Here is a 16477-nt window from a genome sequence, read left to right on the forward strand (position 1 = left end):
ATCTACAATACTGTTTGTTTAGCCAAATCACGACCCTACCCGCAAAAGAGTTGGTCCATAGCTCCCACTTTCGCGTATGACTCAATGATTAGTGATGCTTACTACCGGGGACTTCGTTTGGCCTCCGACGCGAATGGTTGGTGGCATAACAAATACTTTTCCTCTTTCATCTGGGTAGCGTCATGTCCCATTTGGAGGATGGGTGGCTGAAGACTCATCAAGTACTTAAAGGAGAGGATATGGTGATACGTTCACTACAAACTCGTCCTTCTCAACTATTATACCTCATCCGACAGCTTAATTTAGAATGTCTTCTTCATCGCATGCTGAAGAAAGGTCAACTTCTCAAGGATACCTTCCGCGTGGAGGAGCCTGTGTTAGTTGTCGCCGTCGAAAAATGGTACTCGCTCGCTTACGATCCTTAATAACTAGCACAACTCATCCACACTCATAGAAATGCGATGGGAAACGCCCTATATGTTCTCAATGCGACCGCGCAGGACGCGCCGAGGACTGCGAATATACAGTTGGTCAAGAACGGTCAACAGTCCAGATTTTAGAAGAAAACATTAGCAGATTGGAAGCTCGGATACAAGAACTACAGAATCCAGCACCTCCGGCTTCGTCTGCTATTGAGCTCCATCAGCCCTACGGTGTTAGTTCATCTGATTTCAATGGTATCGGTTCCAACTCACGCTATTTACTACAGGATCTTCCAGCACATCTTGCAGAGGCATTGTAAGTTCAATTTGAACGAAACCTGGTTTTCGTTACTTTTTCATAATATTTGATATAGAATCAATAATTTTATGCCGCACGCAGGCCAAATTGGTTTTTTCTTGAACCTGCCACGGTTCCAAGCATCTCTGCTCAATGGCCAAGCACCAGGAAGAATGACGCGGCCGTCTTGCGCATTGGCCGCAGCGACCTATCTATGGGCTATACGCCTTTCGAATGATCGCTCAGTCAAGGCTCATGAACATACATATCTAACACGCGCAACACAGCAAGCGGCTACTGCACTCTCGGGGCAGCATCCTGACAGAGTAATGCAATCTATACAGGCTGAGGTTCTCCTTGCCACGTATTTCTTTGCGAATGGGAGATTTTTCGAAGGGAAGTACCACGTAACTACCGCGGTCTCCATGGTCTTTTCGGCAGGTCTGCATAAAATTCGGTCATCTGCTCCCCAGCAGCAGAGTGTAACTGGAAGCAGTACACGTCTCCCTGAGCCCAAGGACTCAATCGAGGAAGGAGAAAGAATCATGGCATTATGGACTGTGCTGGATCTTGATAAACATTGGGCAATTGCCCTGGAGCATACCCCAAATTTCGAGTATTCAACTCATCCCCTTGCTACCAAAGTTGACACTCCATGGCCTCTTGAGATGGATGAGTTTGAGCAGGTAAGTGAGAGCACAATATATAGGCTACATTGATTGATGGTATTCGTTTTACACCCAGGATCGTCTACCATCTTATGCAATCACTTCAAACACGATATACAATTTCCTAAATTCTATAACAACCCCAGATCTTGGGATATCCCTACGAGCAATTGAGTCAAAAACAGCCATACTCTGGGAACGTGTTGCTGTGTTTACGCGTAAATGCAACGCAAGTCCGTCCCTAAATTTCCCCGTCCAGAGTTCCAGAGAAACTCAATTTGTATACATAGGAACCTCTCAGCAGTCTTTACAGCCGCTCGTAGAGGAGTTTACAGGGCTTTCCAACCTTTTGGATAGTGTTCTAGGCCTACTTCCGTCTCTTGACCCACAGTCCATTGGGCGGATTCAAAGCGTAGAAATGGCTCGGCGTTATGGTGTCGTGTACAGCATCCTATGCTCTGCGTTCATTCGTCTTCATGCTCCTTTCGCATTTTCGGGGAGGAGCGAATCCTCACTTCGGAAACGCCTTTCAATGGCGCGTACCATTTTGGAGCTCGCGATCGGCCTCCGGGGAAGAGGTGTCGGGTATCTGAACCCAATCATTGGTGTAAGCGCCCACCTTGGTTATTAATTTCCATGCTGTACATATGGACTTACCGCGCGCTCTTTCGTAGACTGTCTGGATTGAGGCGTCTCAAGTTGTTTTCGACGAAGTTTCCCGCATCCGTTCCATGAGAACATCCGGTACTTTACTTCCCGGGGGCCCTGATGAGCGAGTGATGCTGGGTCTCGTTAACCGAGCTACCCAAGCCATGGCAGGGTTCACGATGAACATTCCCTTAACAAGTGAGCTACTATCTATCAATCTACAACATATCCATTCAACAACCTCTTTCATCTATCAGGTTTCCAAGTTGCAAAAATACAAGAAACTTCTCAGTTGAATTAGTCATGTTTAATCACAAGAAAGCATTACTTTGATAACTTTTAGCTATAATATTATCTCCTAGTCATTCACCGTGTATCCATAACCGCATACCCATCATCCGCATAGCTATTCAAACCCCGGTCCACATCCCCAGCCGTCTACTCTATTAAAGTAATTCAATCATGTACTTAGGTGCCCTTGTTCTAATTAAATTCTGTTCTATTCATGGATACCGTTGTGGAGCTTAATGCATCCCTGAAAAAAAAGTCCCTGTTTGCGGTGTATGCGATATCTTGTAGCATAAAGATGCAATGCAAAGGCATATTTGGATTTTAAATCAGAGCCATTAGTTATGACATGTGGTGCGCTAAACTTCTTATCCAGTTTATTTTTTATTTATTCATTACCTGGGTATGCTTGCGCAACAGCGTTATGCAGGGATGGATATGCACCAAGGTACTTGATGCGACTACATGATTGGGTACTGCGTCTTGCCATTCAGCTACAGGTCGATTATTGAAAATTCTTCCAGTGTAGGCTAGATATCACCGACACGACGCTTCATAAGCATAGAATTCAAAGAGTTGATGTTGAAAAAACTAGTTGGTATAGGTCAGCGAAAGTAAATTTGGATAGTGAAGAAATTATTCTACCCCACTCAGTCCTTGGAACATAGTCATAGTAGTCCCTGTGCCCTCGATGCCCATTCACCGATATGGACGGCGCGTTTGGCTGTCAATAGGATAGCCTTGCACAAGTCTGGCTAAGAGTGGATTCGTTATAAAATATAAACTTATACTTAGTATCTCATATCCGTGTATCCTAGGATGGCAAGCCGAGAAGTGCCAACATCAGATAACAATTTAACATGCTATCATACCCCGGTGTATGATTTGCCACCATCTTTGCTCGACCACGTTTCCGATGTGGTCTAAAGCTTATATTTAGAGTACGCTAATTCAAACGAACTGATTTTCATTTTTCTTTGCCTTACTGGTTTAGCCGCGTGGGTGATGCAACAAGATCGATTATTCAGATTCCTTTTGTTGCTCAGCGGATTGAGACATGCAAATCACAGATCGGAGTACACCGTCATGTTTACTCTCCCCCGTTCTATTCCAGTATCATATGCATTAAGAAAAAAAATTAATGCATCCAGGCGATATGTTGCGGAACATGAAGCGACACGGAGTATTATGTGGTTCATTCAGGAATCAACACGGTCATGGCCTAAATAGAGTGCGGAATTTGCTCGTATCGTTGCGCTACAAACTTACTAAAAGCGGTTTAACGTAACCCTTTGGTGCCTGTAGCAAGTCAAAAATAAACGACAGATAGAACATACATAACAACATTTTTTAAAAGAATCGGGGCACGTTTCAGAATTACATAGCAAAAAGAGAACAATACATGACAGTACATAGATTTAAGTCCAATACAAATAACTACACGCTCATTTTCATGGAGATTGCCGGGTGAGAAGTGTATCCTTCCACAACGAAATCAGAATAGACGAAATCTTCAATATCTAAAATATTATCCCTGGCCCATCGAAGCTTTGGAAATGGTTTAGGCTCCCTTTTGAGCTGCTCCTCCAGAGCGTCGACGTGATCACGATAAACGTGGGCATCCCCGAGCTGGATGACCAGTTCGTGAGCGTCCGTGCCCGTAACATGTGCGATCATGTGCGTGAGGAGAGCGTAAGATGCGATGTTGAAAGGAATTCCAAGACCCAAATCCGCGGAACGTTGGTACATCAAACATGAAAGTTTGGGTTTTTGCGAAGGATTCGACGCGGGTGGGAGTTGGACATAAAACTGACACATCATATGGCACGGTGGAAGCGCCATGAGTGGGATATCTGTTATCCAGATCAGTGGTGTACTTTCTCGAATAAATCAGAGACGTACCTTTGGGGTTCCATGCACTCAGAATAATCCTTCGATCTGTAGGGTTTTCCTTGATCTTCTTAATACATTCTCGAAGCTGATCAACACCCTGCCCTGTGTAGTCTGTCTCGCAGTCAACATATTCGGCACCAAAATGTCTCCACTGGAATCCATATACCGGACCAAGATCGCCTTCCCGTCGGTGTCCGAGTCCGCGACTTTCGAGGAATTCTTTCGAGCCGTTTCCGTCCCAAATCTTCACCCCCTTCTTGGCTAAGATTGTGGAGTCTGTTGATCCGTGAATAAACCAAAGAAGTTCTTCCACAATTCCTCTCATAAAAGTTCGCTTTGTTGTCAGAAGAGGTAAAGTGGAGTTGGCCAACGAGAAACGTAGTGAAGGTGGCGCAAAGATTGCTATGGTGCCCGTTCCTGTACGATCAGGACGCGTATCTCCAGTGTCCAAGACGCGTCGAATAAGTTTTAAATACTGATATTCATCATGTTCCGTAGTTTGAGAGACTGAAATAGTCATTTTGACAGAACTATGAGAGTGAGGATGGAAGTGGATAAGGATGATGGGAGTAGGATTCAAGCCGCGCGTTGGGATTCATTTTTTGTCACACCATAGTAGTTGCGCGTGAGGTAACGTCACGTGGTGTCACTGTCAAAACCGCGGCGTCAAAAATCGCGTCGACTGCCAGTGAACTTCAAAGTATCCCAAGGAGGAACTTCAGTCCATTGATATAAAGGAAATATATCGTATTATAGCATTAAAACTTAGTGAAAAACCCAGTAAATGCTTCGTCAGTGACCTTGGTGAGAATGGCCCCTAATTCGAGCACATGACAAATTACCAACTCCGCCCACAGGGGCCCCGAAGAATTTTTGCAACGTAATCTTCAACTTGAACCAACACATTAAAACAACTCAGCGGTGAGCTTTACTGCATCTCGAGCATTTCCTATTGGCCTTCGATTCGTGTATATTCCAGATTGAAAACGTTGCGCCACGACATCATCAGAAACATCGGAGCGTCAGTCAACGCCGGTGAGTCAGTCATTCATCTCTGAAAAAAAGCTCTGTGAATAGCTGGAATCCACTAGGTTATTATCATACCTCATATCCAACATAAAAATATCGAGTGTGTCATATATGGATGAAACCGATGAAAAAGTTTCCCTAAAACGAAAATTGAACTCGGATGATGGAGAGCAATCTGCCGCGTATAGTCCTAGAAAAAACGCAAGTACCTACCTCAAGCACGAGATGCATTGGCTTCTGGATGGAAACATGTTGCTACAAATAGGGAAAACGCGATTTAAGATACACAGGAGTCGACTTGCCAGTGAATCTCGGTGGTTTCAAGCTCTTGTAGAGCTTCGAGCCGGCAATTCTCCAGATATCCCAACCGAGTACCGGAATACGATCGACGAAGCAATTAAAAGCGCTCAAAAAGTGGGAGAATGCGATCTATTCTTTCTTGATTTCGAAGATGGCCCAAATGCTAACAAATTTGCCGCGCTGTTGTCGGCGATGCAATACGGAATGTGAGTTGTCTTTCCATCGAATCGTTCAGCTAACCTGGTTTGACTTCTGGTAGCGAATTCGTATACGAGAACCCCTCATTCAGCACTGTGGCTGATATCTATGAGGCTTCTCAATTCTTTGACGTACCGCGATATAGCAAATTCTCCGAAATGTACCTGAAGACGATGTTCGATGATTCTTTCGAATCAATTCCTCCGAATCCATCTCCATACGCTGCGCGTGCTTTAATACTTGGGGATTGCTACGGTCTACAGGACATTAAGCGCCGTTGCTTTTACGACTTGGCGCGAACCCATCCTATTGCCATTCCTACTGAAGATGATGCAAGCGATTGTGTTCCTTCCGCAAGTGACATTGATGATGCAAACTCAACCATACTCATCGATTTGCTTAACATTCAAAGGCGTCTTGCTCTGTCTTGGGACAGTATTTATCTCGCCATTGATGAAGGAAAGTTCTGTGATATCCCTAGTTGCACTCACCGCCACTGCGCCGCTGATTTAGTCGGATTAAAAGCAGCAAAGATCCAACATCCTTTCGACCCTATTACAGCGATGAATGTCATGCTTGCCACGGCATCTCAAAAAAAATCCTCCTGCAAGGTCCAGAAAAAACGCCTCGAAGACTTTTTCGATCAACAATCTAATCAAATCTGGGAAGAGATGGCAGAATGGGCAGGAATTTCTGAATCGGAGGCTTTGGAGTAGCTCATTACTTTGGTTGTACCTAGAGAATGACGACATCACATTTAGGCGAACCATCGTATTTACAACTTTTTCTGTCTTTGAAATGTCAAATCCGATTTCTCAGAGGAATCCCGACTGTCTACATGGAGCAAAAGAATCCAGTTGTCGCAAATCTTTCGTTCGTAATCTTCATGACACTGTTAGACTGGGTACGGAAACCTGAAAATCAGCTTCTCACAAAGTTGCCGCAGCAAGTCCACACAGGAGCCTGATTGTCAAAGTTACAGTCAACCTCATCAGTTTTTTGACAATTTACTTCATAGAAGCAATATTAGCGAATGTTATATTTTCATAGACTCGTATACTCACCGCCCAAACCAGTTGGCTGGAAGCTTCTGGGAGTATCTATTGGAACCACTCGCTCGCAGCACGCTGGCTTACATCTGTCTAAGCCATTGCTATTAGACGTCTGAGATGTCATTACTGTCGAGAGTAGGAATGCTTTGATAAACAAAGCAGAAAGTGTTACTTTCCGCTTCATTGTACTGGAAAACAGGCTTTCAAGTCGAGTAGAACAGGATCTGGGTTTTTGAAGGTCACGCGGCCTATTGCTCCTCTTTTTATACCTTTCCTGAAATCTACAGGTGGTCATTTATTCGCTAAGTTTGAATTGGGCAGAGAGGGTGAGTGCTTCAAGTTCCCGAGTCCGTCTATGCCAATCGATCTAATTTAGTAAAGCAACCGATGGTTGTTTTTTAGCGTGGCGTAAGTACAGTGACATGATATGAGACCAAAAAAACACCTTAATTACTCTTCTAGATGTCATACACTGCTCTACATATGGGTCATGGATATTTCGGATACTCAAATCGAGCTTTCAGCGCTTCAGCCCCTTAATTTTCTGCGTGACAGAAAGTGGCACGTGGGATCACCTTTCGCGTCTTTTAGGCATCATCGGAGTATAAAAAGGGGAGCAACATCGTCCTTTGTTCATGACGACCTTCATACAACTGTTTTTCTATTCTTGTGCCACACAGTGGATCTGTATCGCTACATCGCACTCCTACAATTTTTATCCTCTAATCTGACAGACTGTAACATGAAATACCACACTGCTCCTACTGGCACGGCTGACACTATTACACGCGGGCGGGTAGATCCCTCAAATGCACTGGCACTCACACATTCAGGACATGCCACAGATGTGGCATTGACACATGGAGAATCCAATACCGACGTCACAGACTCCGACAACTCCTGCGATGGCGGTGAAGAAAAGGGAACTTGGATCGAGCACGATACACGGTGGATAACAGATGGAAAGACAACTGTCGAGCGGTCTATTCGTTTCAAGCTAAACGAGAACGAGTCGCGTCTAGAATCTAGACGCCGTCTGAGGCGCATCTTGTGCTACGAGTCTGATTCTGGCTACGACTCTGACACATCTGACTCGGAACAAAAGCCCACGTATAATCAACACGAGACACACTGGTATATGGATGGTAATGTCCAGCTTCAGATAGGTGCTACCTGCTTTAGGCTGTACCAAAGGCGCCTGTCATCACAATCTCTATGGTTTAAAACTCTTCTAGAAAGGCATTATAATGAGCTCGAAGGTAACAATTTTGATGATCAGGAAGAGATCGATCGAGTTGTGGATACCTGTGTCGTGGTCGAAGGGTGTGTTCACTTTAAACTCGATGGAGTTGGTACATTCTCTTCAAATGGATCTGGTGTATCTGCCGAGGACTTCGCTGTCTTTTTGACCGCCATGGATGATGGGATGTAAGTACTCCGTCATCTTTTCTATATTGAATGTGGTCTCTCATTTTGATCATGGATGAACAGCCATCATCTGGCTAACAGGCCCACCTTCTCAGAGCTACAGACTATCTTGAAGGTAGCACTGGCTTTTCGGTTTACTTCATATACGGACACTTTGGTGTACGCTATTGGAGAGATGTTCGCAGCCGAGCCTGCCGATCTGGACCCGTATATCCTCCGTCATTCTGTGAATGGTATACGACTATACAGAGACTACGGACATCTGTATCCCGAGCTTTCCCACATCCCTTGTTGTGCTTTCTATGTTCTGGCAAGAGGCAACTTTCCTGCGTCATCTAGCGATATGATTGGTCAAGGCTTTACCACTGAGATCGAGTCAGACACTAATGTCAATATGGAGAACCTCAGCCAGCACGACCTTGTTCTGCTCATGGATATCCAGAAGCGCCTTTCATGGTCCTGGGAAAATATCATCGACTCCGTTGCCTCAATCGAGTTCCCCAGCATAGAAGCGGAAAAGATCATCTATGACGTTGTCACTCTGACTCGCAAGAAATATCCGTTCGATCCTATCAAGGGTATAGAGTGTATTTCTGAGGAGAGTCGAGTGACCGAGACCTGCTATACCATCAGAAACATGCTCTTAAACACGTTGGAAGAAGAAAAGATGAAGATCTGGGAAAATATGAACGTATGGCTGAAAATCGACGCGTAGAAGCTTCGTGTCCGCATATTGGGTATCTCCTGTATCATCTATAATTTATCTGCCGGTATGCTACAGCCAGTGGTATATGCTCCGGTGTTGTGCTTGAGTCGTGACTGCGGCGTCGACCTCTGGTAGGATTTATGCCACTTACATCCGGTTTTCACGTAGGTATACTTTTACGCTTGAATGATCATATCGCGCCCGTTGGATGTAAACATGACTCATAGTCATGAAAATTTTCAAGTTCTGTGAGCATAACATTGGTCTATGCCCACCTCCGATCGATTAGTTTGTCTGAAGGTAAGAAAACGCTGAAGAATACCATGGACATTTGTCACCGCAAACTTGTCATGGGATACGAGTCTGAGGTTGATTAAACCATTTTCCCTAAACACTGGGGCAATTCTTGGTAAAGGTTCTTTCTTTGCTGAAGTTATTATGCTCATCGACTCATGGTGTATCCGTTAACGATGTCGATAGCCAAGGTAAAAAAAATTGCTTATCCGGTCTGTGAAGTTTCGTTTCACTGACAATTGCACCTTGAGAACCCTGTAAAGAAAGTAGAATCGCAAGTTTTGAACAGAAATTTGAAATGTTCTCTAGGTGCCCCGTGGAATCGGGGATCGATTCGGCTAAGCTTGAGCTTACCACTTATCCCACGATACTCGACTCACCATTGAATTTTGAGATTTGCTTGAGATTGTCAAATGTCACTAAGTTCAAATAGTAAGCTGCTCGGATAATCAAACTTTTTCGGAATGATGATCAAGTACAAATGAAAACCGATGTCAAGCCTGGATGGTCACGTTCCGCACTTGCCCGATGCGAGTGGAATTATTGCGACCCAAGGCAACCAATTTAAAGCAAGGTGTGACCCGTCGCAAATCGTTTACTCCTGTTAAGGCCAGCCTTCTCTACTACCTATATGTTGAAAATACATGGCTCATTAAAAAGTACACAACCTGTAATGCGAATTTAGTTTCATGGTGATCAGCCAATTACTGATAAAGCAGGCGGGATAACCATACCGTTAAAAATATTACACAGAACCAAGCACGCTAAGACTCGGAGGGTGGATGTTCAGATAAGTACAAAAGGTATCTTCCTCCTTCAACCCATGGCAGTACTTCTTCGCCTTTGATATTAGAGAAAAGGGGTTCCTGATGAGCCTGGGTGCTCTGTGCGTCCGAGTCAGGTGAAGGAGGGTCAGGACATGGGATGGCTTGTGGAGGACAGTTGTCGCCCGCTGCTTCTAGAGCTTGAGAGCCGGTATGCTATTGACCAAAGTGAACCAGAGAGAGATTTTCTGGGCTACATTGCGAACTTACTTTGTTGTAAGAACATTTGCGTTCGGAAACGATGTCGTCAGGTGTAGGATGAAGTGTCGCGTACCTGTAAGTACGGAGCGTCAATGACAATGTCCAGAAGGCTGCCGACCAAGGAATGGCTATACTTACACACAATCAAATATAGTGTAAAATGTGTCAAATCCGAGCGCAAAGGGTCGTTTTACAAGTTTCCATGAAGCAAGATTCTCCGGTGGACAAGAGAATGTACAGCTTGGTGTCGGATTGGTATCCTGAGAAAATCCTAGTTGAAGCTGGAGTAAGCAGACAAGCGCAAGTATCCCGGAGTTGAGCAGACGCATTGTGCTAGAGCGAGCCACGATGGAATCAAAAGTATATGGACGATTTGAAAAGTGTCCGACGTTGAGATGGTGAGGGTGATGAGCAAAGGAAGCCGTCGCTGTAATTTGAATTGACAGGGTTCGTGTTCCCATCATCTTGCCATCCCTCCCAGGGGCATCAAAACTAAATCGTGCCGAGTCCTGTGATGATTGCCGACGATCTGGCGCTCAAAAGCAATGAAAAAGTGGAAAGCACTGGGAAAGCAACGAAGTGAAGACGCAGAACTTGGAAAGAATGGAATCACTCTAGCAATGAGCTTAATACCACGTGTCTCGAGGACATGCATTCAATCTATTCATTCATTGAAGACAGCCTGTGTCTTAACTGGGCACTATTCGCATACTGTCTAGAAAAACCCCGTTGCTCATGCGCGTTCCGGATATTGTTTGAGGTAAAGGAGGAACCTTGCACCTTCAATCCATGAATACACCTCTTCTTTTTCCATATGCGAGAACAGGGGGGTATTTTCTGCAAATCTAGAATCCGAACCAAGAGCAGAAGAAACGCGGCACGGTATGGCACGAGGAGGACAGTTGTCCCCTGAGGCTGGTAATTCTTGGATACCAGAGCGCTTTCATAAAATCAGATCGGTAGATTGTGATTGATAATTGCGAAATACCTTGTTATATGAACATTTGTGCTCAGAAACGGTATCAAAGGGAGATGGATATGCGGTGGCATATCTAGATATTATATGACATCTGTAAATAGCTAGATATGAAGAATGTATGGGTCACTCACACGCACTCAAAAATCGAATAAAAGGAGTCAACTCCAACAGTGATTGGTCGCTTCACCAGATTCCATGAAAGGAGATTAGTAGGTGGACAGGAAAAGGCACATTGCCGAACCGATGGCGATTGGTCGGAGGATGGAGTTGGAGTGTTGCTGTTGAGCTGAGCAAGCGATGTCGGTACATAGCTGACTAGTGAGAACGTGATAAGCATAGACAAGATGGTGAAGTTGCAGCGCATCTTTGGAGCGGTTTTGTCTAGAGTATGGATGGTATGATAACGAGGCCTCGACTATTGGAATAACTTTCGAAAGGAGTGGCGATAGCTTGGTCGTAGGGAGAAAATAGCACCCAGTCGGGTATGCTTCGGTTTAGACCGCAACGTTGCCACTGGTCATCGTCGGTTTCGAAATTATGTAGACCTCGAAAATCCGGGTTCCATTATGTGCATGAGGCTTGACCGGTGGGTCCGTTTGGTAAAATGATATTCCCTGCGTTGCATTGTATAAATTGGCTTTGACCATCTTATCATGGTAAAAAAAACCTTACGTTCTGTACCGGGGTCCATGAAGCAAAATTCCTAAACATCTCCATGGGAAACGGCACCAGCTAACTGACATTGACAAAGTCTTTGACTATCTGTTGTGTCGTATAAACAAGAGGCGACAAGACGCCAGCCAACCGCTCGGCGATGAAAATTTTACTTGCCTTGGTGACTTGATTAATAGCTAAACTGAGTCTTGGAGTCACGGAGGCCATGGCCACATAGACCTCTCCTGAGACGGAAAAAGTTGATTCTTGGGCGTCCCTACCATTAATACTCCTATCTGAGTTGGTGGTTCTGTGGAAGAAAGGAGAAGAATGGTCCAGCTCAACCGTCAAAAACGCATAACCCTAACCTAATATGTAACCCAGGAGTCTAGACTCTAATACCGGCGGCAATTGGCGGCAATCTCATTTTTGACTTCCTTCAGCTTTCTTCTCTTTATCTTATCTATGAAGTGTGGAGTAGTAAAAGCACAGTACAGTAATGCAACATGATTTACAAAACAGAATGATAGCAATTGTACTTACATGTTTATTAAAACATCTGCGGTTGATAGGGGTGTGGACGATACCATTCTTTGTTTCAAGTAAAATGTAATGCTTTGTGGGCTTTGTTGGTGAGGGACCTTATCTTCCATACCGTGTCTTAGGATGCATCATTCAATGAACATTCTTGCTTGCGTGGTACTCTTGTTTCTTAGACATTCAATCTTTACGGGTATGTCACGAGCATTACAAGTTATAATGCCCACGCATTCTTCAGCGTCTTTTACGACTTTAGTTGGGTGTCACTGGCTGAATTTCGACCAGTGAACGTTTTTGAAAGTATTTTTAGGATCACCTTGGGAAGTATATGCCTAATTAACTCGTCTGAAGATGATAAATATGAAATAAAACATATCATGGGTGTAGGTGAGGCTCCTGACTGACAGATGCTTTCTCTATACTGCGCATCCCATGACGTGGGTGGCGATGCGTGCTGTGTCTGTATTAAGTTCAATCCTCGACTAAAAGGAATTATCGAGCAAGCGCTCAGCGCCCAGATAATCAGTGGAATTTATGAAGGCAAAAGAATATTTATGGAAATTATACTTTACCAGGAAGTAACGGTGCTTTATTCCATCATAAGGCAACGATGTCATGGACTACAGTAAATGGTCTATCTCGCGGCTCATTGATACAGAAATAACTGTGGAAAAGAATTAAGCGCAGAAAAAGTGACTTTAGTACAAACAATACAACTGTATAGGATTTATTAGCCTTGATTAATTACACATAGCAGTCATCAGAAACTGGCAGGACGGTGACCGAAGAAAGAGCACCGTAGCGGTCTCTATGAAGTACATAGATCAAATTGTTGCCTGTAGTATCCTCGGATTTACGAGCAATAACCGTCTTGAGATGCTTGCATCTAGCCGCAATAGCTTTGAAGTATTCAAGAATTTCAGATTCTTTTCGGATAGATATAGTTGACCATGGCAGGGATATTGTCTCTACGTATTGAGGTATGCCAAACATGATTCCAAGGTGAGTCTATTGGATCGGTAGTCAGTGTTTATATCAATCAGGCGTAGTGTTAGTGTATGTTACGACGCACTGATGTCATCGGCGGCAGTCGCCCGTACCAGCTAGTCACTCCTGGGCAAAGCTCCGCAAATTGGTCCATACATTCCCGATGGATGAGTGAGGTTGTATCCTGCTCCATCATGGAATGTAGCTCAGTGAAGAACTCTAACCGCAGTTTCCTCACAAAGGGAAACTTTTGATCCCTCGGAGTTGTGTCTGCGTGCATGATGGCCCGAACCATCTGCTTTAGCCTTTCACTCAGGGTGGTGTCCTTGTAAGGACAGTATATCGACAGGGAAGCGAGGGTAAAAATGGACTGAACATTGTGGCTAGCAAGCAAGGTGATGTTTTCGAGAAACCCTTCGAATGACCTGAGCAAAGGGAGGGAATCTCGGAGTAGATGGTTTCCGTCAAACTGGAGAAAGAGGTCGTGGGCATTGGTGACATTGTTCTCGACGAGAGGCCTGGTTTTTCCCAGGGATAAATGGGTAATCTGGGGGTGATCTAATATAAAACGTGTGATTTGCGTGTTGACTTGTGCGGGATTCTCAGCATGTGCCAATGTCCCAAGCTCAAGTGAACGGAGACAGGGAAATCGAAATGTGTGAAGAGAGCTATAAATCTCTCCCCTGATCTCGCCAACAAACGAAATGTGAGTAATGGTGTTTTTTGAGGCGAACATTGTTTCATTGAGGGGCAAGCAGTAGTCCGAGTCACTATCATCTGGCAGTAAATATGTCAATTGGAGTTCAACCGTAGAGAAATGGATGAATCATACTCTGCCCAAAATGCCCTTCAATTTCTTGTAGCCTCGAAAGATCAAATGTGTCTGGCAAGGTTCTAAATCCAGGCCTGTATACAAAACGTCTGAGCTGGTGGCAGCAGCTATGCAAGGTGTAGACGAAGCGATCAGAACCTGGTCCATTCGAAAAAGGATACCCTCTGAGTTCCAATGACCTAAGATTAATCCAACGCTTGGCGATATCTGGGGCGATCCACTGGTAAACTTGCTGAGTCTGTATGAGGGTGGGAGGCATCGTCGTCAGCACAGCCGAGACGATCTTCTGATCAATGCTCTCATGGCCTCGGAGGAAGTCCAGTGTGTATTCAAGGTATAAATCATTGCTGCGAAGGTCGATGTGCTGGTAGAGAAGCAAGCATCCTGACAAGTTGAATGATTTGCACACTCTAACCACGTGGGCAAGGTCTCTTCGCGGGAGCGATGAGAATATGTTGGCGAGAAGCTCGGGAGCAAGCCCACGAAATTTAGACTCCGTAATGATTCTTCTAATTGGAACGTAATGCATCTTAAAAACCTAGAGCGGTTCAAAACACTGCAGGCATGGTAGAAAATGTCTCTGAAAATGTCACTCACCACTTTTGCCACAAGTCAGGCTCGCACAAGGCTGCAGATTCCGGAACTGGTGAGGATTTCTAGAGAAATATCAGCGGCGTTTTCTTCTGGTATAGATTAGGGAGATGATAATGGTTGAGGTTCAAAACCCAGCGCTTATAAAAGGCCGCCCATGATTTTCCCTTTTGACGCCGGCCAGTCCTCGTCATTACACGTGTTCAAAAGAGGGTCTACAAGTACCGTTCAGTGATGATACAGATACAGGAGGTATCTGTAAATGTACAACTGTGAAAGATACTGATGAATGTCTTGATGTGCGAACCCCTAGATTGTTTACTCGGGAAACATGACGATCTGCCTTTGTCAATTTACAGCAGCAGTCAGGACGATGTTCTCCGAAATAAATGTTCTTTGATGTTGCCTGAGAAGAATCCACAATGCAAATGTGGTTACACATAGCGGATCACAACCACAAACTAGAAATTTTCAAGTCAACCTCAATCTTCCGAAAATACACTGCCCGTTACTGTGGAGATCGTGTGTTGATACTAGACTCGTACGAGTGAAGGAAGCTAAATTTCATCTTCCTGCTTCCATGGTGCTGCTCTTGATGATCATCCGAGGGAAATGGGAGGAGTAGTGATGGATTTAAGCTCAAGCCCCGCGTGCTTCGGAAGTCAAAATCTTTTAATCGCCGCTTCCTTTCCCTGACAATGATAGACAGACAACAACAACGAGGTCAAACGGCGATTACTCTGCAGAAATATGAAGTGATAGCTGATTGGTATTTGAATTTTTTTTCCATTCTGGTGGATCAGTTGATGAAACATGTTGATAAATGTCTTGTAAACGTCGTTCAAATGGTAATTCAAGCGAGTGAATCTTTAACCGGGGACTGCGGATTTGAGAAGACTTCAGGCCAAAATTACGCATGGTGGGTGGTAACATGATGCACATTGAAGGCCACAACACTGCCATTTACAGACATAAATGAACCTAATTTGCACAGATAAATAAGTGTAGGAATGCCTGCGAGCAGGTTGTGATTGAGATGAGGTCTTCTTAGGCATTTCCTTTTTGCTCTGAGGGGTTACTGATGGCGACCTTTGATCGTTGTGCGATTTTCTTTTTCATTGTCCCTATATCTTTATGAGTTTCTTGTGAGATCGCCGTCGTTTGTGTCCGGTAACGCGATTTCGCTCCAGCTTATCATTCCTAACCAAGAAATCCGCTTATTTTTCAATGTTGGACAGTTGCGGCGAACAAAAAATTTCCAAATATGGATGGTCTTGGAGGACTTGAGACCTAAAAATTGGGTTTGCCCGGATACACTATCGGGAGAGTTTCTTGGGGCCAGTTGGGGCCTATCCATCAGAACTTCAGTATGATGGGCTAAAATCATAATAAACAGTACCACAGACGGCCATAATATTTACGGCGGGAACTCTCGAAATAAATATCTTAAGCAGAACGGCTGTATACTGAAAAATTACAGTTTGTTCTCAGACGCCGTGCTGATTATTGTTTTTGTTCGGCAGAGCTATGATCCTTACTTCATTACCGGTAAGAATGAATCACTGTTGAATCAGCGTGTCATTTATATTAGCCACTGCTTAAATTCGGTTTAAATGAGACATACTTTGATGATGCCCCCGTGGTA

General features: G+C 44.4%; 6 protein-coding genes across 6 annotated transcripts; 3 read left to right on the plus strand and 3 right to left on the minus strand.

The window, feature by feature from the left end:
* Nucleotides 1–307: 307 nt before the first annotated feature.
* JR316_0012817 (uncharacterized protein) lies at nt 308–2337 on the plus strand (the record flags this gene model as incomplete). The annotated part of the gene is made up of 7 exons (XM_047898436.1): nt 308–376; nt 455–738; nt 797–1406; nt 1465–1621; nt 1679–1995; nt 2063–2234; nt 2294–2337. 7 exons carry the CDS (start codon nt 308–310, stop codon nt 2335–2337), a joined length of 1653 nt encoding a protein of 550 aa, XP_047741984.1.
* A 1424-nt stretch (nt 2338–3761) lies between these two features.
* On the minus strand, nt 3762–4737 carry JR316_0012818 (Membrane protein tms1; the record flags this gene model as incomplete). Its single annotated transcript, XM_047898437.1, has 2 exons — nt 3762–4177; nt 4227–4737. 2 exons carry the CDS (start codon nt 4735–4737, stop codon nt 3762–3764), a joined length of 927 nt encoding a protein of 308 aa, XP_047741985.1.
* Nucleotides 4738–5357: 620 nt separating this feature from the next.
* JR316_0012819 (uncharacterized protein) lies at nt 5358–6460 on the plus strand (the record flags this gene model as incomplete). Its single annotated transcript, XM_047898438.1, has 2 exons — nt 5358–5752; nt 5806–6460. 2 exons carry the CDS (start codon nt 5358–5360, stop codon nt 6458–6460), a joined length of 1050 nt encoding a protein of 349 aa, XP_047741986.1.
* A 1078-nt stretch (nt 6461–7538) lies between these two features.
* JR316_0012820 (uncharacterized protein) lies at nt 7539–8939 on the plus strand (the record flags this gene model as incomplete). The annotated part of the gene is made up of 2 exons (XM_047898439.1): nt 7539–8224; nt 8288–8939. 2 exons carry the CDS (start codon nt 7539–7541, stop codon nt 8937–8939), a joined length of 1338 nt encoding a protein of 445 aa, XP_047741987.1.
* Nucleotides 8940–9988: 1049 nt separating this feature from the next.
* JR316_0012821 (uncharacterized protein) lies at nt 9989–10578 on the minus strand (the record flags this gene model as incomplete). Its single annotated transcript, XM_047898440.1, has 3 exons — nt 9989–10204; nt 10259–10322; nt 10388–10578. 3 exons carry the CDS (start codon nt 10576–10578, stop codon nt 9989–9991), a joined length of 471 nt encoding a protein of 156 aa, XP_047741988.1.
* A 2588-nt stretch (nt 10579–13166) lies between these two features.
* On the minus strand, nt 13167–14770 carry JR316_0012822 (uncharacterized protein; the record flags this gene model as incomplete). The annotated part of the gene is made up of 3 exons (XM_047898441.1): nt 13167–13430; nt 13495–14186; nt 14242–14770. 3 exons carry the CDS (start codon nt 14768–14770, stop codon nt 13167–13169), a joined length of 1485 nt encoding a protein of 494 aa, XP_047741989.1.
* Between the last annotated feature and the right edge of the window lie 1707 nt (nt 14771–16477).

This window comes from Psilocybe cubensis, chromosome 13 (assembly GCF_017499595.1).
Source record: "Psilocybe cubensis strain MGC-MH-2018 chromosome 13, whole genome shotgun sequence".
NCBI classification, from domain to species: Eukaryota; Fungi; Basidiomycota; class Agaricomycetes; order Agaricales; family Agrocybaceae; genus Psilocybe; species Psilocybe cubensis.